Source organism: Aythya ferina (genome assembly GCF_964211825.1).
Source record: "Aythya ferina genome assembly, chromosome: 16".
NCBI classification, from domain to species: domain Eukaryota; kingdom Metazoa; phylum Chordata; class Aves; order Anseriformes; family Anatidae; genus Aythya; species Aythya ferina.
Window position 1 is genome coordinate 2,216,820 of NC_140315.1, and position 21,874 is coordinate 2,238,693.

A 21,874-nucleotide genomic window follows, 5' to 3' on the forward strand; every position below is an offset into this window, starting at 1 on the left:
GATCCATCCCCACCCAGAACAGGCTGCTCGAACGCAAAGGCTGCGGGTGCAGATGCTGAGGGGTGACCGAAGTGGCTCGGAGGGGAAAGGGTGGGATGCTGAGCATGCCACCATGCTCTGGGGACATTCCCAAGGGATAATTCCTCCTCAAAGTTGGGGTTAGCAGCTACCAAGGCACCCTGGGCTCATGGAGCACTTTTCAGAAGCAACAGCACCGGGAGCTGCAGGGCAGAGGATGCCACGTGCGGGCTCTGTGAAGGGCAGCACTGTGCCAGGTCCCTCCCAGGAGAGCTCCAGAGGCATAAGTATCATTACTGCTTGTGTTACAGGAGCTCTTAATGGTCCTAATTAACAACTGATGCTCTGCAGCACTGAGTGACCCAGGCAGAGCCCCATGCCACAGCTCACCAAGCTGCCTCCCCCAAAACTGCGCGCACAGACCACCGGGGTTCCCCCTCACACCCCCAGCACCCATCAGCTTCATCCACAGGGATTTCCAAGCTGGGCAGGAGAACATGTCCATGTGCATGTTTTCTTCTCCATCCCTCAAGCAGCAGGGACAGGAGCTCCTCTGGGGACGTCCCTGTGCGGGTACCTGCAGCTCGCCAGCCCCCAGCAGGAGCCAGTCCCTGGTGCCACAGGAATGGGGACAACTTTGGGATCAGATGGAATAGAAGAGCAGGCACAAGGCTGCACCTGGCCCTCTATCGCTATTTTAAAAGCAAAAACAAGCTCCACAAAACCCCAGCTACGTTTCCATAGAGATACGCCAGGGGAACCGTGAAGGATGCTTTGGGAGTGATGCGCAAGCGGTGTGGTAATTAATGGGGTAGCTGCAGAAAAGGAAAAACCGAAAACCCTGAGGATTTAACTCAGAATCACTTGTGGCTCACAGCAGGTTCAGGTTTTCAGACCAATTTCTGTGTGGTTGGTACCCCAAGCAATCTGCAGGGTTTGGAAGAAGAGAGGTGGCCTGAAGTGAGATGCCTGCAGTGGCAGCATCCCCTGCTCTGGGACGTTTGGGTTGGGCTCTGTAGAAAGCCAGGATAAACAGAAATGCTCCGATTTAGGCCCATTTCAAAGCACGAGGTTCAAATATATCAGGTATCCTCCATTTCTGGGAATCTCAAAATAAAATGAAGCCACGACCTGCCTCCACCCAGGCCTGGGGTTTGAAGACTCATCACCTGTTTGTGGTGACCCAGTCAGTCACCGATGTGCAGACCCCTGCCCGACCCCGCAGACGAGGGGGATGATGCCCCTTTTGGGGCTGGGGGCTAACCTGTTTGGGGCTTCTACCCACACTGAGAGCGACCCGACATCGCTCTGAACTGGGCCACAGATGGCTTTCGGCAAAACCTTGCAGCAAAGTGAAGCCGATTCAAGAGCCATCAACAAAAGCAGGCGGGTGTTGCATTGCCTGCGGCAGGTGACATGTAGGGCTGTGCTGCTGGGAGGCATCTTAAAACTCTTCTCCTCCTGTTCCTGCCACGCTCAGGGAGGCTGGGACCTCACCAAAAACTCAGGGATACTTTTTTTCTAGCAATTTTATTATTTTATTTTACTTTATTGTATTGTATTGTATTGTATTTATTTTATATTTTATTAATTTAATTTAATTTAATTTAATTTATTTATGTTATCTTATTTCAATGTTATCTTATTTTATATTTTATTTATTATTTTATAGTTTATTTTATTATTTTATTTTTTATTTTTATTTTATATTTTATTTTATCATGTTATCTTATTTTATATTTTATGTATTATTTTTTATTTTATTTTATTTATTTTATTTTATTTATTTCCTTTTATTTTATTATTTTTTCCTTTTATTTTATTATTTATTTCCAGGCGTCCTCCCTTTTCCCCCGGCAGCAGCCTCCGCGCTGCCCTCTGGTGGAAGCAGCCCCGCAGTCCTCCCGCAGCCGCTGCAGGGGCTGGGGGCGCACCCAAGGGTGCCACCTCTGCAAAACCCGGAGCAGGACACGGCCTGGGGAGCTGCAAAATGCTTGATAATTTTTTTTTTTTTTTTTTTGGGGGGGGGACTGGAATTTATAAATGTGATTATGTTACCTGAAATGGGTAAAAAAGAGGGAAAAAGCCACCCCTGTGCCACCCTATGTGCGCACCTGTGCACAGCAGGGCTTTGATGCCCCGATGGTGTTTGCAGATGGGGAAGGGGTGACCCCATGAACCCTGGCTGCTTGGCCCCATCCTTTTGGCACCCACTGGAGAAGGGGAATGAGTGACGGGCCTGGTGGCTGCCTGTGCACTGTTAATAATTTAAGGCAGGTTTTGTTAATCCACCGGAGCCGATTGGGCGGCTCAGCAGGCGTTTTGGGCTGAAAAATTCATGAGGCTGGTGCGAGGCTGCAAGTGGAACCCACGCTGCAGGTGCTGAGCGGGGTGAATTGGAGCCGCCCGCTGCCGGCACGGGCAGCGCCGCTCAGGGAGGCTCCAGCACACCCGTGTAGAGGGTTACACGGCAGCTTGGTCCCATTCCTGCTCCCTCAGAGGCCGAGGTATGTATGTACGCTTGCAGCATCCCCAGGGGACACCACCCAAACTGGCCCTGATGTTGCTCGCCGGTGGCAGAGGTGCTGAGCCACCTCCGGCAGCTGCTCTGCTCCCAGGCTCATCTCTCCACGATGCAGAAAATCCCCCCATTCCTGCTCGTGTCTCCTTTCTCCGTCCTTTTTCCACTATGCCCCACTCACGAAGTGCATCAGCCCCTCCTTGGCCGTGTCCCGTCCCAGGGAGTTACAACTCCAGGAGGAAGGAGGCAAGGGCCAGCCCTCCCAGCGTATTTTAACAAGCCCAGGAGGGCACCAGCAGGGACTTTCTGCTCATCTCCTTTAACCAACTCCCTGTGTATCCTCCCACTGTATTTAAGAACTGCATTTTCAGCATGAGCCCGGGATGCTTTGGCAGCTGGGGTAGCAGCAGCTCTCTGCCAGGGTGCTGCACCATGCCCAGTCCTCTTGGCCTGGCCTTTCAGCCCCACACAAAGATAATGCTGATCCAAAGGAGAAACCCGAGCTGTAACACAGCCCAGGGCCAAGCTCCTTCAGACACCTGCCCCCCACCTCTGGTGACCCCCCCTATGAGTGCCTTGAGACCAAAGCTCGGGTGTTTCACAGAGAGATGCTGCAGCATCTTTCAGATAAATTATTTCAGCTTCGTTCACAAACAGCCCTTCCATGTGCCAGCCCGCCTGCAAATTTCAGATGGCCTGGTTCTGCCTAGCCCAAATGATTCCTAATCTCCCCTTGTCTGGCACTGCCTTCATGCCTTCTATCTGCTAAATGCTTTTTGCAGTCCTGGCCAGCCGCAGCGAGCGCCTGCCCGCGGAGCACTTAGGAGTGATGAGCCTGGAAGCGGCCAGCCTTCAGGACAGGGCATGCCAAGGGGCTCCAGCAACAAGGGCAAAGAGGGGGGAATATAACCCCCAAATTTCACTGCTGCAGGTTTCTGAGCCCTTGTTTTGGAGCAGGGGGGTTTGCTGCCACCCCCAGCCCCTGCTCACACATCAGAGCGGTGAGCACGGTGGGGACATCCCCTCCACCGTGTGCCAGCTCCCAGGACATGCAGTTTTGGGGAGAGGCAAAGCCCCCTTCAAGGTGGCCTGGGCAGCTGAGCCCTTGCCAGCTGCCAGCTCGCTCAGGCTACAAACACAGCTCGTTTTTTACAGCCTCTCTGCCTGCTGTCTGCACACGGAGATGCTGAACGAGACATTTTGCAGGCGCAGCCAGAGCACGCAGCTGCCCAGAGGACAGGAACATCCTTCGGACCAGAGTGTGCAGGATGGAGCTGCAGGAACAAAACGGGGACTGCATGAAAATAAGGCTGGGAGGGAGGAAAAGTCATCCTGCAAACGCTGCACCAGGCTCACCTGGAGGAACCTGCCCCGTGGCACGTCCTGCCTGCCCTGCTGAGCACCCATTTGGCTCGGCACCTCTCCGGTGCTCCCCGTGTGGGATCCAAAACGAGCCCACAGATAAAAAGTTCGTGAGCAGTAGGACCAGGGGAGTCTGATTTCCTATGGCTTTGTTATGAAAAGATGTGGCTGGGTTCTCTGATGTCTAATAATGCCGCATGTCTGCATCGCCGTCTCCTTCACAGGAGAGATTTCAGGATTTCTGTCCCCTCTGATCGCATTTTTTCACTTGCAGCAACCTGAAATGTCTCCCCTACCTTTAATGAACTAAGATGAAAATTGCCCACAGGCTCCACAGTTATTAAAGGAGGGAAGAAATCGGCAGATCCAGAGCTGAGCCATGTACACCAGCTTTCCTTAGGACTCCAGGTTAAAAATAAATAAACCATAAGCCCTCGTCCCTTCATGTTCTCTTGATTTCCCAAGCGTCCCGGCTGAAAGACTGAAGCAGGCCTGCAGCAAGGCTCACAGAGCACAGAAACCACAAATTCAGTTCCTTCAGGAGTTTGTCTGTGCATCTGCCAGCTCCGTGTGCTGTGACAGGAAGACAGCCCTGGGGGCTTCCCGAGGGGATGTGTGGTTAAACCTCACTGCTGCAGGACAGGCCTCTCACCTGGCACTCGGATCAGAAATGACCCTCTTAATTAAAGCCACCAGCTAAACTTTGATTTTTAGTGTTTTTTTTTTTTTTTTTTTTTTGAAAAGGGAAAGATTAAATGGGAAATGGGAAAGCGAGTTTTTGCATTTGGAAGTTCTCTTATCTCTCAATAACGAAGAGATAAAGGATTTAGCTTTAAGTCTTTTCGCTGTTGTAGTGATGGGTTCTGGCTGTCTTACTTGTCGAACCTGGAGGTTTTGACATTTCAGCAAAAAAAAGGAGCCCCCTCTGAGATCCAGTACCTGGAGCCTCTCCCCTAAGCCCCTTACACACCCCAGCAAAACAGGAATTTTTCCTGCCCCCTCTACTAGCCTCTCTTCTCCTACCCCAAGCTCCCTTTCTTTTTTCCCTACAGCAGCTCAGCAAGGTTTGTCAGAGCCCAGCTCCGCAAGGTCACTCCCCTCTTAACCCAGGACACCTGGGATCATTTGGAGCCTATTTATTTTTGTTGTCTGGGCTGTTCTTATTCTTTCTTCACTGCAGAATGAGCGACAGAGGAGTCTGGTGTGCTCCTGCACTGCTTGTCTCAGCTAAGGCAGATATGTCAGCATTGTTAGCTATTTCAGTAGATTTTTTTTTTTTTAATATTTTTTTCTGATGACAACCTTCAGTCCCTAAATATACATGTGGGTTTCAATTCAGCTTTAAAGTCGGAGGGAGGCAGGTGTTTGAGTGGGATCAAAGCACTTTGTGGGCTCTGTGAGGCTGGGCCCTTGTGGAGGTACTGCTACAGCCCCAGGAGGTGCTTGGCTGGGAGCGGGGTTAGTCCTGAGCTGGACCCCAAACTAATGAGATTTGGTAGGACTGGAAGAGCTGTCGTGCAAGACCAAGCTCGTTTTATTGCTATGAAGTTGTAAAATGCAAAAAAGTAAGGCCCTGGTTTGGAGGAACCTGAAGGGGGCTGCCCGTGGGAAGCTTTCTAAGTGATGTCTCTATGGGGTTGTCCCACCAGGAGCTTTGTGGTGGCCTCGTGGTGGAGAGATGAGGTCCTGGAGCTGCCTTGTCTCAAGGGCTGAGCTCTCAGAGCCCAGGGGTGATGGCAGTTTGAGCCCCGTGGCCTGGTCCTATGGGTGTAGGAGGAGGCAGAAAGCCAAGGAGGCTGAGAGGAACAATGAGAGCAATGTGAGGAATGACTGAGAGCTAAATTTACAGAGTCTGGGAAAAGGAAGGCTCAGGGGCAACGTGGTCACAGGCTAAAAATACCTTCAAGGTAACGATGTAAATGAAGAAAGGGAATTGTGCGTGGTCTCAAAGGAGGCTAGGGCAAAAGCCAGAGCTGGAGGCTAATGAAGGAGACCTACGGAGGAGAAATGGGGAAGAAGACCTGGTTGGTATTGAATTTGTCAGGGGAAGGGGCTATGGGGGTCAAGCCAGGTGGCCATGAGGTGCTGGGGGAAATGAGGAGAACTTGGTCACCCTGTGTGACCAAGGGGCTTATTTTCAGCTTTGTGCATACCCTGAACCAAACCCCATTTGATTCATCAGAATTCCCCCCACCTTTCCTTTTCCCCGTTGTCTCCTCCCATGCACCTAGTCGAGCTGTCGTTCCTCCCAGCAACGGGTTTCCTTTCCAGTTAAGCCTCCACAGCACGAATGAATAGAATAGTGAAACCTCAGCAATTTTAATCACCCGTAGAAAAGAAAAACATACAAATTCTGGTTGAGAAGAGAGGGCATGTGTGTTCGGTGTGACTTAAAGATTTCTGCCCGTGCATTCAGATGCTCCCTGCTGCAGCTCAAACCCATCCCACAGAGCCTGATTTGTCCTGGCTTTGGCTGCAGCAGCCTCCGACAAGGTAGGTGCTGTCTAAGAAAAGGGCAAAGATGGATGATGGCAGAGAATTCTTGCATCCAGTAAATAGGGAACCTAAAATAAGTAGCTCTGTCGGCACCAGATGGAAGGAAACCTGGCTTTTTATCAATGCGTTGACAGCAAATTCGGACGGGAGCATTTTAGTGCCTGGGAGGGGTGGTGTCCTCATGGGCACCTTCTCTGGCATCTAGCAGAGATGAGATCACACTTCAGGATCCCCTTGGAATGGCAAGGGAGGCAGCATTAGGGAGCCTCTCCCTCTCTCCTGGCTTCTAATTGTCATGAAAACTGACGCAAACTTAATTAACCTCAAGGTTCATGACTGTCAAATTTGATTGAAACTGGACAGCCATGTGGTGCCTCTTCATTTTAGGCTGCAAAAAAAAAAAAAAAAAAAAAGTGGTGATGCTGTGGTTGAATACAAGTGCCAGGAAAGGTTTTTGCTCAGTGCCCAGTTTGGAGCTCTCTTGCTCTGGAGTTGGTCCCTCTGCACAGGTGTCCCCATCATAGCAGGAGGCTCAGGCCAAGCCACGGGGAGCTCCAGGAAAGATTTTCAGGTCAGTGAGACAAAACCACCACCCCTGAGGTTAACCTTGTGACCTTAGCAACTCCAGATTTATAACGTGCTTTTCATCCCTTCTTTGATCCCATAAGCAGGGCATGGATCTCCAAACTAATATGAGCCTATTCAGCCAAATTCTCTCACTGAAGGCCCATTTCTTTGTGGCTCAATTAACAGAAGTGATAAGCAGGCTCCCTCCAATTTACTTTAATTTGCCTCATCTAACCACTTTTTCATCATGCTACAAATTTTCTGCAGCTGTGCCCAAATCTCCCCATCCCAAGAGATGAAACCTTTACTGAGAGCCGGCTCTTATTCTAGCCAGAAGTATGCATCCCTCTTGACATGCTGATTTTTCTCCTTGGAAATCTGCAGATTTCTCCACTTAGGCATAAGAATTTATTTATTTTTTTTAAAGCATTTCCAAACCATAACAGCAGAGAAGCAGCACCTCCTAGGTTAGCGCACCTGCACCCAAGGAACCAACCTTTCCCTTAGGTTCCTGTTTGCAAAACCCAAAATAATTTGGCATGTGTTGGGAAGAATCCTCGTTAGCCAAACAGCAAAGACATCTAATCAATAACCACGGGCTCCAGAGGGCTGGCTGCTGCTTGGAGGAGTGGATGGGGTGGTGGGAGGTGACAGGGGAGGTGCTGCAGCGGAGGAGGGAGATGGGTGGATGCAAGGAGCAGAAAGGCTGCCCTGCTTGCAGCTTTGGGTTACTTCTGCTTGGGCAGTACAGCTGTCTGTAGCCCTGTACAGGGAGAGATGGAGCCATCTGCTTTAGGGTTTGGAAGCAGGCAGCAGGCTGAGGGTGACAAAGCCCAGGCCGCAGCAGCGCAGTTTGCACAAACCACCGGCGGTGGGGCGGGCGTGGAGAAAGGGCTCTGGCTCCGTGTTTCAAACAGCAGCACATCCCTGGAGTCATTCCATATATTTCACACCAGTCATTTGTTTTACTACAGCTCAAAAATTGCCAAAGGACAGAACACTGAACTTGCTGTATCTTCACAGAGCTTGATAGATTTCATCTTACCTTCAGGGTCTAAGCTATCTGCCATGGTATTCGCATTTTCGAGCCATCAGTCGTGTTGCAAGCAAAGAACTGACTCAGTAATTCTGTTTCTGTGTGGAGACATAATGTCCTTGGATCAGATAAAAGCAGTACTGGGAAGGTGCTTTTATGTACTTCATTAATTCCCATAGTGTTAGTGGCTTGTTAGTGGCTGGCTCTGTCCTTCTGCCTCCCCCCTTCATCTTTCGAAATTACCTGCTGCAGGCTCTGTGGCAGGACATTGCTGCTGATTAGTGGTTACATTCCAGTTGTTCCCAAGAGATGCTGCTCCCGTCTGTATGAGTGTGGGTTGTGGGAATGCCCTGGGAGCAGGGGAGGGTGGCGATGTGCTTGGTGGAGGGGCTGCAGCCCCGCTCACCTCCTGTCATGGGAAATGTCCCTTCCACTCGTGCTGCAACTACAACTTGATGTGTTGAGCCATGAGATCTTTGTTAAAACATCTCTAACTTTTTTTTTTTTTGAGGGCCCACAGTGAAGAGAAGGAAGAAGCAAGGCTATAGTGGGTTTTCATCCACAATTTTGGGTCTTTTCTACCTCCCAAAGACTGCTCCGTCTGTACAAGAGGAGCATCCTTGGTGCCCCTTGCTCGCAAGGCTCTGCTTGCCTTCATCTGAGGTTTCACTTCCCTTGCAAGTGGAGCAGCGAGCCCTGCCAGCTGCCACAAAAATTTCATGCCTTTTCTAGCATCTCACTCAGCCCCCCAGGGCTCGGGAAGGATGAAATCCCCCTCTCTGTTCCCCCACCCCCTGCTTTTTGGTAGTTTCAGGGGGAGACGCGTGGTACCCAAAGCTGTGCCGCAGTGTGATGCTGCGGATGACCAACTAATTAGGCAGAGAGGAGTGCGATGAATTTAGATTCTTCTTTAGGGCTCGCAGTCTATTAGTAATCTGGAATTTGTTAATTGAAAATTGCTTCCTCTGTTTGTTGCCGGCCTTTTCGTGGAGGGGGATATTTCCTGCTTTTGGACTGCGTCGCTGGATCTATAATAATGCACTTTGTACATTAGTGCCAGGCACATTTGTAATTGGCTACCCTATTAAAGAACACTAATGATCTTAGAAGTGTTCACAAATAATGAATAGAATGGCCCCTCACTGAATTGAGTAATTTATTCACTGACATACTTTCAGATCTGTTTTTCCTGTATTTAACCCAGCTTTAGTTTTCTGCCTGCCTTGTAGAGACATCTTCTCTTTTAGCCAGGTGTTGGAGAGAATATGGGTCAGAGGAAACACATCTAGGTGTAGGGCTGCTCTGTGCTGGCTCCTCTCAATGTACGTGGAGGGTTGTGGAGAGTAAACAGCAGCAATTGGAGTGCCTCTTGTGCATCACTTGTTGGGATTCTGCTAAGGTATAAGAAGAGGAAAAAAAAAAAAAGACAGGACTTGGGGAGTGGGCTCTGGAAGACTGCTAATTTTTCTTATTTAAATATGAAAGACATAAAAAGTCATAAAGACTCCCAAAAATGGAGTGGCAGCTGCTGACCCTCACAAGAGAGGGAACTGAAACGCAGCCCTGTGCAGTTCCTGCATGCCATGAAACTTTGAGCAACCATTTTGCTGCTTGCAGGAGAAGCACGGTGTGGCAAGGTGCTCTGTGCTGAAAGAAGCAGGTCACAGGAGCTTGCAATTCTATCCAAGTACAAAAATCCCTGTGCCAAAGCACTATAAGCTTACAAAAACCATGCATAACCATTTTCCATGGTGGATAATGGTGCAAGGCAGGTATACCTACCTCATCTCAGAGTTTTCCAGGCTGTCTTCTCCTGAGTCTTGTGGAGGTGCATCAGGAGGAAGCATCCCTTAGGGCAGGAGCAAACCGTGCTGTATGGGGGGAAAATATTAATGTTAGACCATAACTACTGGGGTGTCTCAGAGCTGATTTAGGTCAGCACACTTGGAGATAAATTTCCTACAATGGGAGCTTGGTCCTCTGTCTGGCTTGGTGGCTGCATCAAGGTGGAGCTGGTTCTCCCCTGTGAGCCTGGGACCAGGTCAGAGCTCTCCTTGTGGCGAGGGAACAAAACCTCCCAGGCTGTTGCCCAGCCCTTTTCGTGGGGCCTTCCAGAAGGACCACACCTGCGGTAATTTATTTTTTTTTTTATTATTTTTTGGAGGGGAGGGGGGGAAGAGACGGAGTTCGGCTTGGGGGAGTGATGCGGGGGCAGGGAAAGATGCCAGACCGCGTTTTTAGAGGAAGAAATCAGATCCTGATTTCTTGAGACGATGCCAGAGCTTTTGTGGGGGAGACCAGAACCTGCTTTTTTCTTTCTTTTTTTTTTTTTTTTTTTTTTTCCCCTTTTTTTTTTTTTTTTTTCCTTTGAGGGCGGGGACCTCCAGATCCCGATCCGGAGAAGGGGGTTGGGGATGCCGCCCCCCCCCCATGCGGACGAGGGATGCTGAGGGTTAAGGGGGCGGAGGAGCGGGCGGAGCCGCTCGCATCCCGTTGCCTTCCTGCGGCTTCTCCTGCGCCGGGCGCCGAGAGCATCGGAGGGGGAGCGCGGCCGGAGCCCCCCGGGGGAGCCCCCTGGGAGCTCCCCCCCACCCCGGGCGGCCGCCACCATGGTGCAGAAATCCCGTAACGGAGGCGTTTACCCGGGGCCCGCCGCCGAGAAGAAGCTGAAGGTGGGCTTCGTGGGTTTGGATCCCGGTGCTCCGGACTCCAGCCGGGACGGGGCGCTCCTCATCGCCGGTTCCGAGAGCACCAAACGGGGCAGCATCCTCAGCAAACCCCGCTCCGGGGTATCCGGGAGCGGCAAACCCCCCAAAAGGAATGCTTTTTACCGCAAGCTGCAGAATTTCCTCTACAACGTGTTGGAGAGACCGCGGGGCTGGGCTTTCATTTACCACGCATACGTGTGAGTAAGGAAAAAGGGTGGGGGGCGCAACCCCCGTGCGCCCCCCCCCCACCCCCGTCCCACCAATTCCCCGACCCCAAAGCTACCCTTGCATCCTATTAAATGCATGGGGAGCGGGGAGGATGCTGCGGATGCGGAGAGGGTGCAGGGAAAGGGGGGATGCTCTTTGGGGAGCCTGGGGGGGGTGCAAAAGGCTGAGACCCCCCCCGGGAGCTGCTGCTGCATCCCCGGCTGGTGCCCGAGCTCGGGTAGGGGCAAAGCCTGGGGAAGGGGTGTGTGGGGTGCTGGGGGGTGGTGGAGGCGATGCAAAAGGATGGGGAGAAGCCGTCCCTGCATTGCTGGGGGGTGGCTCCGCCGGGGAGATGCAATGCACCGGCCCCGGCCCCCCCCCCCTCCCCTCCTTCCCCGGCCGCTCCCGTTTGCGGGGGAAGGGGCTGCTCATGCGGTCGGTGCAGGGGGGGCTGGAGCAGCGGGAGTGATGGGTAGGGATTGCTCCTCCGTCTTGCTTGAAATCACCATAGCAATGCTGCGAGCAGAGGAACAAAAAGCTCTGCTCAGGCACTGTCTCTCCTTCCCTCCCCCCCCCCCCCTCAAATCTCCTTCTCCTCCAGCCCCATCTTTGCAGGGTGGTTGCAAAGGGGTTGGGGTTGGGTTTGCAGCCCCGCACCGGGTCCTGGGGGTGTTTCTTGTCCCCCCCCAACTGGGAGAAGGAGCAGGGTTGGAGATGTGTCTAGAAGGAAATGCTAATCAGTGTCTGGGGCTTCCTCAGCTCAGAGATGGAGCGGTAAACAAAGGAGCAGTCCTAGGGTGCCCGTTTTCCCCTCTGCCTCCCCGTTTTTTGGCCAGAAATGACCAGGTTTTGCCCCCATCGCTCGGCGGAGAAATGCCCAGCTCTGGAGGCACTGCTGCAGAAGGAAGGCAGATGACTTCCCATTGTTCAGAGGATTGCGAAGGGAGGGTCAAGATAAATCGCTGTGTTACTGCAACTCCCTTCCCTCTGGGACTTTCCACGGTCCCACCAGGCTCTTCTGTGGGCCTGGGCACGGGCACAGTGCAGGTTTGGGCGCTCGGCGTCCCCTTGGTGCTGATGGCTTTTTTGTCTGCGTGCTTTTCATCCTGGCTAGGGCCTCTGTCAGCCTCAGCAAAGAGGATTTTTGGGGCCTTTTGTTGTTTTTCTCTCCTTTAATTTGCTGTTAACGCTGTTCTTGGGTAAGGTGCTGGGATGCACTTCTTGGTCCTCAGCCATTTTGTGCATGGAGGCCTCCGAGGGAGGTGTTGGTTGGGACCACTCGGGGTGGGGAAATGCTGGCTGGGTGCAGGAGGGAGCTTGGTACTGCACTGCAGCGGGGCTGGGGTGCTGTCAGCGAGCTCGTCCTCCTGGGAAATGGAGAAGGAGGAGAGGGAGCCTCTGCGGAGCTCTGCTGGGGATGTGCTGGGCGCAAAGTCCAGCACCAAGAGTCCTGAGCATCCTCCATGCTCGGGGCCATGCTCTGGAGTTGTAGGTGCTTTGTGTCGCAAAATCCTCCCTAATCTGAGCTGAGCGTTCACCCGGTGAGCTGGGTGCCTGCCTGCCTGTGCCCTGAGGATGGGGGATGTTGTGTGTAACACGCACCATATGCTGTTAAATACAGGTGAAAGCCCAGCCTGGGGACACTGGGGTGACAAAAAACAGCAGTGGAAGGGGCTGGAAGCCAAATGGCAGGCAGCAGGGGTAGCCCCAGCTGCGAGGGCTCTGTGAGCATCTTTGGCTTCTTCAGCTGCTGCCTTAACTCCTGACCCACATTGCTCTCTGCAGTGCCTTTTTCTTGGGCAGTGAGCGGTCCTCATGGGGCAGGGGCATCCCAAAAAAAAAAAAAAAACTCTTTCTGCCAGGGCTTGCCTTCCCCTGGAGCCCCCATTTCCAGCACAACCACAGACTGCCAAGCTGGGGTGCCCCTTGGCTCTCCCCATGGATCCGCAGCCCTCCGCAGCCCCAGCAGCTGCATCTTCTCCTGGGCTCGTGACTCCACTGGTACCCGCTGTGCCACCACGTGGAGCCCTGCCCTCCGGTTAGAAACCGCTGGTCTGGGATGTGCTGGGAGCCGGGCTGCCTCCCTGGCTCACCTTGGGGCAGACGCTCCAGCAGCTGGGCAATATAACTGCTCCAAACCCATCCCCTGACCCCCAGCCACGCACCCGCTGGGAAATGGAGGCAGTGCCCGGGGCTGAGGTGGTAACAGCGCCGAGGTCTGTGAAGCATCGCTGATACGATTAATTTTTTAGTGTGTCGGGATGTTTTGTGGATTCCAGTCTTCTGAACTTTCCGTATGATGAGGTTAGCCTTGGCAGTTCACTAATATGTTATTTAAAGAGCTGGAGGATATGATAAACATCATCCAAAGTCACCGGGATAAAGCCCAGCTTTGCTTTATCCCCTTGTGCTGCCTGGATGAGCCTGGAACCACCCGTGCCAGCTTTGTGTGTGCTTGAATGGGGCTGGCAGGGGGGGGTTTGCACCTAAAAGTCTGTAACCCAGAGAGGACAGACAAAAAGCCAGTGGCTGCTTACTCACAGATGTGAGAGAGCGAAGGGACTGGCTCAAGGTCATGAAGTTTCTGTGGAGAGCTGGACTCCCCCTGGTGTCCCCATGGCCTGATGCTGTGCCCTACCCTCATGGGCTGTCCCATCCTGCCCCAGGCCCCATTTTGTGCCACAGCCTTGGCCACAGAAGCTCCTTTATCCTTTATTTTCCATGCTGCAGGCATGTGAGTGCTGATGGAGGCTGCGGGTGGAGAGCCCCATCCTGCTGCTGTCTCAGCCCCATCACAAGTGACCCCATCCGCCAGCACCCCCATTTCCCTGTTCATGGGGCTTCCTTGTACGAAGGCTTAGGAAATATCTCCAAGAGAAATGAGTTCATGCACTGCCTTGGGATCCAGTGCTGTATTCTAGCTCCAATCCGTCTGTTTTCTTTTCCTTCTCTCCTTTCTGTTGTTGTTCCTCCCCCTTTGCACCATTTCATGGGAAATTCAGAGCAGTTCCCACCCCTCCAGCCCCAAACTCATTAACTCTGTCTCATCTCAGATGCTGCCTCCGTAAAGGCGCTATTACCTGGGAGCAGAGGCACTGTCTTATATTTCTTACTGTGATTCATTTTTATACTTAGCTCTTCCCACACTGACACAACTGGGTGACCTGCCCATGGTACATGTATTTGTGCACAAATTATATATGTGAATAGGATGTTTTGCACAGCCCCATGAACCTTGGAGCCTGATGGGTCCCAATTTTGAGTGTGGCTGGAAATGGAGACTCCAGCTCTTGGAGGTCTGGGCCTTTCCTGTATTTCCCATCTTCTCTCAGTATTTTTTATTTTATTATTTATTTATTTTGGCAGAGCCTTAGCACTGCAGCACGTGGCCTCATTCTGTTCAAGGTTGAGCTGGAACTTGAAAAGTTGAGCCCTGTCGAAATGTCAGGCTGGGCTTTTTGAGGGATGCAGCAGCACTGAGGTCTTGTTCTCTGCACAGGGAGGCATTTGCTTGCAAAAATTGTTTGGTTTTGCTTCTCTAACTCAGATTTTTTTCTTGTTGTCCTCTTACTTTGGTCATTGCAGTCTGTCCCATGCTCAGTGGTGCTGAGTCTGAAGGGCTGTCACACTTTAGTGATTTTTGTCCCTGCCTTTTTTTGTCACTTTTAAAGCTGTATGCCCAGAGCAAATGTGGTTCTTGCATTTCCTACTTTAAATTTACAACCTTAATGTGTCTTTTAACTGTGTTTAAAAATAGTTGGGGTGCATTTTTTATCCGCATACTGTGCACCATACATTCAGTTAATTAATATTCACTAATTAAGCAAGACTTAAGTTATATTAGGGAAGAACGTTTCCTCCCTGTCTCATTCTATTAAAATTTCCTTGTGCCATCCCCATTCTGTTTCTTCTTTTCTTTTAACCCAGCCAGAAGCCACCTCTGTCTCCAGCAAGTCTTCTCTCTGCATCCTGGCACAGCTCGCGGTGGCAGCAGCTGTGGCAGTGCTGGGAGGATGGAGCCTTGGTGCAATTGTTTCCCTGAAGGTCTGGGGTTTCTTGGTGCAGAGGTGGCCTCTTTCGTGGCTCCTTCTAGGAGCTATCATGGTTATTTCATGCAGATTCTGTCTTAGATAATGCTGCTTGGCTTGGGTTTTCAGGCAGCTCACGTGTTTTGATTTGTTTTTCACACCGCTTATTTTTTTTTTTTACTTGTTTTCTGGCATTGACTAATTAGGAGTAAATTTAGTTTGGCTATCTCATTTATCCATCACTAATTTGAAGATTGTTTCCCACCAGCAAGCCCATGCTCAGGGTTTTTTCTGGCAGGTACAGAGCCCCCAGACCCAGCCCATCCACAAGTGTTGGGCAGGGACCTTCTGGGTCCCCCTCCCCACATCCCAATGTGTGTGGGATGAAGATGCCACTGTTAAATCTCCCATTTGTGTTGGGTTTAATGGACCTGCTGGGCTTTGGCCTCTGATGTTGATGCCCTCATCCATGCAGTTTGTCCTCTCTGGAGTTTTGTGATTCTGGGGGCCAGGAGACCTCTGCGCCGCGGTGCCTCACAAGCTCCTCTCCAGCTGCTTAGTCAGAGCTTGGTGGGAGCAACCTGATTTCACTCGCTTTAATGTGTCACGTTCCAGCCGTCACGTTCACCCCACACTGACATTATGGAAACGAAAAACAAGCCGATCCCCCAGATGACCTCCTTTCTGTGCTATATCGCGCCTCAACCAGATGAATCTGTTTGTCGTTAGAAGGAATAACCCCTAAAGAAGCCCCAAATCCTCAACTAAATGGAAGATGGGTGTTGCATAAACAAAAACACAGTTTGTAGAGATCAGATTTCTTTCTTTCTTTATTTATTATTATTTTTTTTGCATTTCAGCAGATGGTGGGGATATAGTGGGGTGAGAGCCTGCAATTTGTTTGGTGGGGCAGGGGGAGGAGGACATAGGGTTTGCCCATCAGTGAGGCATTAATGGGGCTTTCCAGGATAAAAAGCATAGAATTTTGGTATTTGGGATTTAAGCAGCAAATACTTAGCCCCAGTTAATCCTTGTTGAGGTAGCCCAAACTTTTAGCTGGGGACAGAAGGACAGGTTCCTCTTTAAATTTCTGGTGGCAGGGAGATGTGCCAGTTCCTTTTCCTGATATGTGACCTGTAAAGTAGACGCAGGAGAGCAGAGGAAGATGGAGAGTGATTCCTACAAAGGATTAAGCTTTGTCTATGGCATGCTTTTGTACAAACATCAGCTAGTCCCTGTTTGTGTGAAATGCCCCCCATGCATCAAAGAGATGAGTTCTTCAGCATTGAGCAGGATAAGCCCCTTCTTTCCATGAGGTTCATGTTGCAGGATAATGCAGTGGCTTTTGGGCCCCAAACGGTCAAAAAGGAATTAACTACACTTCAAAATGCAATAATTGTGGTGGTTTTAAATGAGTTTTATGAGTGCATTTAGAGGAAGGCTGTATTGCAAGGTGGTTTGAGTGGCAAGCAAAGCCAGGTTGTGCAGGAGGGCGCTGGGCACGGCTGCTCCTTCACACCATATGCTTAAACCGATGCCTGCTCTGACATCCTACAGCAAAGGATGGCCCTGCTGCCGTCGCAGGAGCAGGTATTTAAATCAGCTCCTTAGTGGATGTGCCCAGCCACCCAGGCTGAAAGAAAAATGTTGTTTTTCCCCCGCAAAGAACAGGCTGTGCAGCACCATCCGCTCACGGAGGCTCCGGGTGCCCTCAGCTTCCCACGCGCTTCTCCCAGCCGTGTTCTGGGCAGGCTGTGAGGGCAGTGGCCCATGGCACGCAGGCTGTGAAGGTGTTTGGGGAGGTCGGTGCATCTATTTTGAAGCACTGTGTTAATCACCGTGCTGTCTGTTGGAGTATCCTGAGCAGAATTCACCGTCTGGGATGCTGAGAGCTGCTTTATTGCAGCCTCCGGGCTTCTTGAGTGTCTAACCACTAATAAGTGAGGGAAATTGGAGCATTCCTCCATTTATCTGATCTGTCTTCATATCACTCTGGCCTCTGATGTGCGTTTTAAAAGTGTGTGACTCTCTGGCGTTGGTAAAAACCCCCATCTGGTGACTTCTTTTGGGTGGGTTGGCTGTCAGGCAAAGAGCGACCTTTTCTGATGTGTGGGGAATGGGAGATCTGTGACACCTTCTCACCTCTCCCTCCCTGCTGTAGGGGATGACTTAAAGCTACATCGGGGTCACTGGGGCTGCTGGGTGCAGATCCCCAGCTTTGCAAGCCCAGAGAGTGAGCAACCTCGTGATTTGTTTCATTGTACATTGCCCAGAGACTGTGGGTGGAGTGGGCTTTCAGCTCAAGTTTGGTGATGCTCGGGTGTCTCTGGGATGGAATATTTTGTTCTGGGTTCCTTGCAGGACATCCCATCCCACAGGAGCCTCAATGCAGATCAAAACTGGGCAAGTCAGCCTTCTGGAGACGCCTTTTTCTATTTCTTGAAGGGAGAGGGAATTTAAGTTCCTTTTCATAGGCTGGGTGGGGTGAGTCCAGACAACAAGACAAGAAGACAGAGCCCGACATCAGTTTGCAAACCAAAAACTGGAGTGAGCTGGGGGCAGTGCTAAGCATCTCCTACCTCCTTCCACAACCAGTGGGATATGTGATGTTCAGAGCCAGAACTATGCTGTGGACATCCCAACAGGGAAAGGTGAAGGTGAGAGATGGGTCTGACCTGCACCAAAACGGGATGACCAGCAACTATGGAGAAGTGGATTTGAGAAAGGAGCCTTTACAGCAAACCCCAGTCAACTTGTGGACCTGCAACCCAAGACCTGGGAGAAATCAGCTGATAATCCAGCCTTATTAATGCTGATTGTAGTTCTAAATATCTCTGGCTGTGTTTAGGCTCTCAGAGTGCCCAGTGGGATGGTCACTGTTCATTTGGACACTCTCCTTCCTGAGTGCCTCTCCAGCTGCAGATGCTATCCATCCATCGTGGCTGGCCTCTTTAGGGCAAGGCTGGAAGAGGTTTTGCCTTCAGACAGTCTTTCCCAGGGACTCACAGCTGCTGCATTTGTAACCAAACCCTGCCTGGAAGCCCTGCCTTCTTCTGCGTGGCTCCACCAGCCCAGGGAGGTGACAGCGACAAAATGAAATTCGGCTGAGGCGATCGTCGAGCTGCTGTCGCACGCCGCAATGGATGAGCGCAGCAGGACAGGCGATCCTAATGCAGCTGCCACAGATACAACTTCACGGAGAGTGACAGTGTTATGGTGCCCAGGGAAAAAGGGGAAAAAAAAAATCCTGACTCAAAGGTGACTCACGTACACCGCTCCTCTGTCTCCTGTGGGAACGCAGTGGCTCACGTCTGGGCACCTGCTGGGTGTGTTGGTTACAACTTCTGCTTGATACGCTCGGGGAACTAATAAGCAGTGCGAAAGAAAAAGGAAAACTTCAGTCAAATAATAGTTAAAATGAATACTGGTGGGGAAAACAATACTCTATTGATATTATAGCAGTGTGCGAGTGGCCCTAATAGAAATGAAGTCTACGAGGCTCTGTTCTGTGCATCAAGCCAGTCCCTGCCATAACAGCTTACAGTACTGAACAGGAGAGAGGTGAAAGTTGTGCAGCAGTTGCAGGGGGACCACTGGCAAGCGTTAGCTTTACTCCAGTCTTCTTTTTAATGCTGTTTACACAGTTTCTTATTTTTTTTTGGATTAATGGGTTGGTTTCTCTTTGCGCTCCTTGGGTTTGCGAAAGAAAGCAGGGGTTGGTTTGGCTGGGGCAGGCTGTCCAAGGCATGGCCAGCCTGTGGTAGGGGGAAATCTGATGAATTCAGGAGCTCAGCAGAGTTAACTTAGGCTGGGAGGAGGAAAGCATCTTCCTTGGGAGAGGCTCCCCTGTTGCGGGGCAGTTGGCTGCTCGCTGTGATCTTGCTGCTCATTACGAATGCAGCGTGCGGAGGGCTGCGAGCTGGGCTTATCGGCTTTCTCGCTGTCGGGTGTTATATGTGGCAGCGAAATGACAGCGCTGGGAGGCTTGCTGCTGCGTGTTTATGGGCTTCCACACAACTCGGAGTCTCAAAGTGGCCGTTAATTGAGTTTATGCTTGCTCGGAGGTTCGTTACCTGGCCTGAGGAACATAATAAGGGATGTAAGAGCCTTCTGTCTTTCACTCAAGAGGAGAGCAAAGGAGTTAAATATAAATACCTCTACATTATAGCTGGACAAACAGAGTGAGGCTGCATTGCCTGCTGCCACTCCAAGCCATATGGTGAAGCCTGAATGTCTCCAGAAGCAGCGGTGGAAACCAAAACCTCCCCCCAGTGCTGAGGACCACCCCTTGCCCTTGAAGCAGGCTCGCTGCGTGGAGACCTCAGGAAGGTGGTGTGGCCACTGCTTTGGTGTTGGCTTTGGTTTAATTCTGTGGCTGTTCATCCTTCCTCTTGTTACACATCTGGAAAGGCTGGAAATGCCATGTGTTGTCCAGTAACCCCCTTGCTGGGCCTTCCTCCAAGTTTCCTGAGGCTTATTAGCACTGATTTGCGCTTTAAGGACTAGTGAGATTCCTGAGTCATCTCCTTCGGCAGGGAGCTATTTATTTCAGTGTGTGTGTTACACTCCATGGGAGTGGGTGTCTCTCTTCCGCTTTTGGATCCTGCCCTGACTCTATATAAAGACTCCAGGCTTGAATGAGCAGCAAAACCAACCCTAAAACTGGCTCCATGGCTTGGAAGATGCGTGCTGCTGACCCCTTTTTCCCTGGCTGAAGGAGCATGGCTGCTTGGAGCATGGGTAGAAATTTTTTATGGGATGTTTGTCCATCTTGGGGTCTCTAGGACAGCTTGTAGGGACACAGAGCACTGTGTGCTGCTGCCCTGGAGCAGTTCTTGCTCTGCAGTGCCTCCTAACCAAGGGGGAGGCATGGTCTGTACATCCTTTTCTCCCCTGAGGTTGATTTGCTGATGCCTTTGGGTTTTTGATTGGTGTGTTTTTCTTCTTATTTAGCGGAGGTGAGACATTTCCCTGTGGCTGTAATTCTCGGTTGGTGTTACAGCAGAGACTGGAGGTGCCATGGGCAAACGCAGACGGGCTCCTCCGAGACACTGACAGAGCAGGAGCTGCCAGGCTTGGAGGAATTTCACTGTGTCATTTCTCCTGGGATGGAGAAACATCTCCCTGTTCAGACACATCCTATGCTTGCTCGGTTGGCCTCGCAGACAGCTGCCTTATGGATGAATTTGGGGTACAAACACAGCCCCTTGCCAGACAGCTCCCCAGGGAGCTGCAAATAAGCCAGCCTCTGTATGGAGGAAAGGCTAATGACAGCGCTCGTCCAAAGCTGACTTCACACCCAATTAACCATCACCCTGAGCCAGAGGGACAGCTCCTCATGTCGTCACGTCTTGAACTAAATTGCTGGCGCTTCATGAGGGCTCTGTCTCCGTCGCCGGAGGGACCAGAGCATTTAATCCGTATCGGCGCTGAAGCAGCTCTGTTAATGTGACCTCGTGGTCTGGTCCTCGTGGCTCCTGGGCGCACGTCGCTGTGGTCTGTTTCTTGCTTATGGCTATTTCTGTAAGGAAGGGAAGAGACCTTTAAAAAAAAAAAAAAAAAAAAAAGAGGTTGGGAAATTCTTTCTCTGATTTGTCAGACACAACGTGCAGCCATATCGAATTTTGCACTGAATTGTTCTTGCTTTTCACGTTTTCCCCTCCAACACATTTTTAACGCAATTCTTATTTATCTTCTCTCTTAAGATTACCAGATAACGAGGGGTAGGGAGAATACACACACTGACCTTTTGTTCCTACTGTTTTTTTTTCCTCTTCTGCAATAGAAATCTTGATATAATTTGAAACTTCTGAGCTGCCCCTCCAGGCCCTGAGCGATGAATGTTCGTGGGAGGTGGGAGCATCTCGAGTTGTGCCGGGTGGCCCAGGGCGAGCTGCTGGGGCTCAGTCTGTGAATCAGATCTCCCAGGAGGAAAAAACACAACTGTGAAAACACAAAAAACTAAATGCAGGTCTGAGACATGGTTTTAGGCCAGTGGTGGCTTAATCTGCCTCGGTATGGGAGGAATGATTTGAGTGACTATATGGTGAGGTAACGAACGTGCCTGAATAGGTCGGGTGAAAACAAGCTGCCTTCTTACCCGGCCTTGCTCTTTTGGCCCTTCTCCCCACCGGAGCAGCTGCTATTAAAAACACCCCAGGGAAATTCATTAAGCTAATGGATTGCCAGCCCCGGCTCGTGGCCGGGGATGCCCGTCCTCCCCGCAGCCACATCCCTGTGTGATGGGAGTCGGGAAGAGCGGCTGGAGCCGAGCCCAAGCCTGTGCCACGTTCCCAGCTCTGCCAGCACCCCGAGGCCCAGGGGAACAAAACCTGGGGCAGGCAGCGAGGTGGTGGCTCGGTTATTGTTCACTTGCTTGAAAGCGCAGCAGAAATTATACAAAAGTTAATTAAACCTATTTTTTTTTCCCTCCTGCTTCCTCTTGCCGTTTCTAGGGAAGACCGTAAAAATGTGCTAAAGAGGAAGCTCAGCTCTGAGCACCCTCTCACAAACGCAGAATACGGCCCCTGCGGGACTGCAGGGAAAGGCCCTGTAATTACGGGGAAGGTCCTGCGGGGCTGGGTTACACAACCAGGACGGAGAGAGCTGCTGCTCCTGCTCAGCAGCAGGCTGGTGGTGCTGTAACTCGAAATGCTACCTGGCTATTATCCATTCAGTGCTTTTCATCGCCGTTTGTGTCCTCAAAGCACGGCGCAGACCACTCGCGGGGCGCCGAGCCAAGGAGGCAAGAAGGAGTGTGTGGGGACTGTGGAAGGACCATTGGATATTTATGGTGACATAATTCCCAGGCAGCTCCAGCATGTCTCGGACGTGCTATGAAGCCACCGAGTGAAGGTGACTCCTTCCAGGCTTGGGCAGGAGCAGAGGATGCTCTGCTGGAGTGGTCGTGCTGCGGTGGCAGCTCATGGGT

General features: G+C 51.3%; 1 protein-coding gene and 1 long non-coding RNA gene across 12 annotated transcripts in view; one reads left to right on the top strand and one right to left on the bottom strand.

The window, feature by feature from the left end:
- Positions 1 to 8,531: 8,531 nt before the first annotated feature.
- LOC311445446 lies at positions 8,532 to 10,076 on the bottom strand. The gene is made up of 3 exons (XR_014698411.1): positions 9,964 to 10,076; positions 9,783 to 9,871; positions 8,532 to 9,391 (listed from the first exon to the last, which is right to left on the bottom strand). It is a non-coding gene; the product is annotated as an uncharacterized lncRNA (long non-coding RNA).
- A 479-nt stretch (positions 10,077 to 10,555) lies between these two features.
- The window catches only part of KCNQ2 (potassium voltage-gated channel subfamily Q member 2), a 70,543-nt gene continuing 59,224 nt past the window's right edge, over positions 10,556 to 21,874 (top strand). For 6 of the 11 annotated variants that reach the window (XM_084537556.1, XM_084537554.1, XM_084537552.1 and 3 more), the window contains exon 1: positions 10,557 to 10,905. In XM_084537556.1, the coding sequence (XP_084393682.1) occupies positions 10,610 to 10,905 (296 nt within the window). In that variant the 5' untranslated portion in view covers positions 10,557 to 10,609. Of the gene's footprint in view, positions 10,906 to 21,874 lie in introns of all 11 variants that reach the window. The other 5 variants (XM_084537551.1, XM_084537550.1, XM_084537553.1 and 2 more) reach the window with 1 other exon arrangement.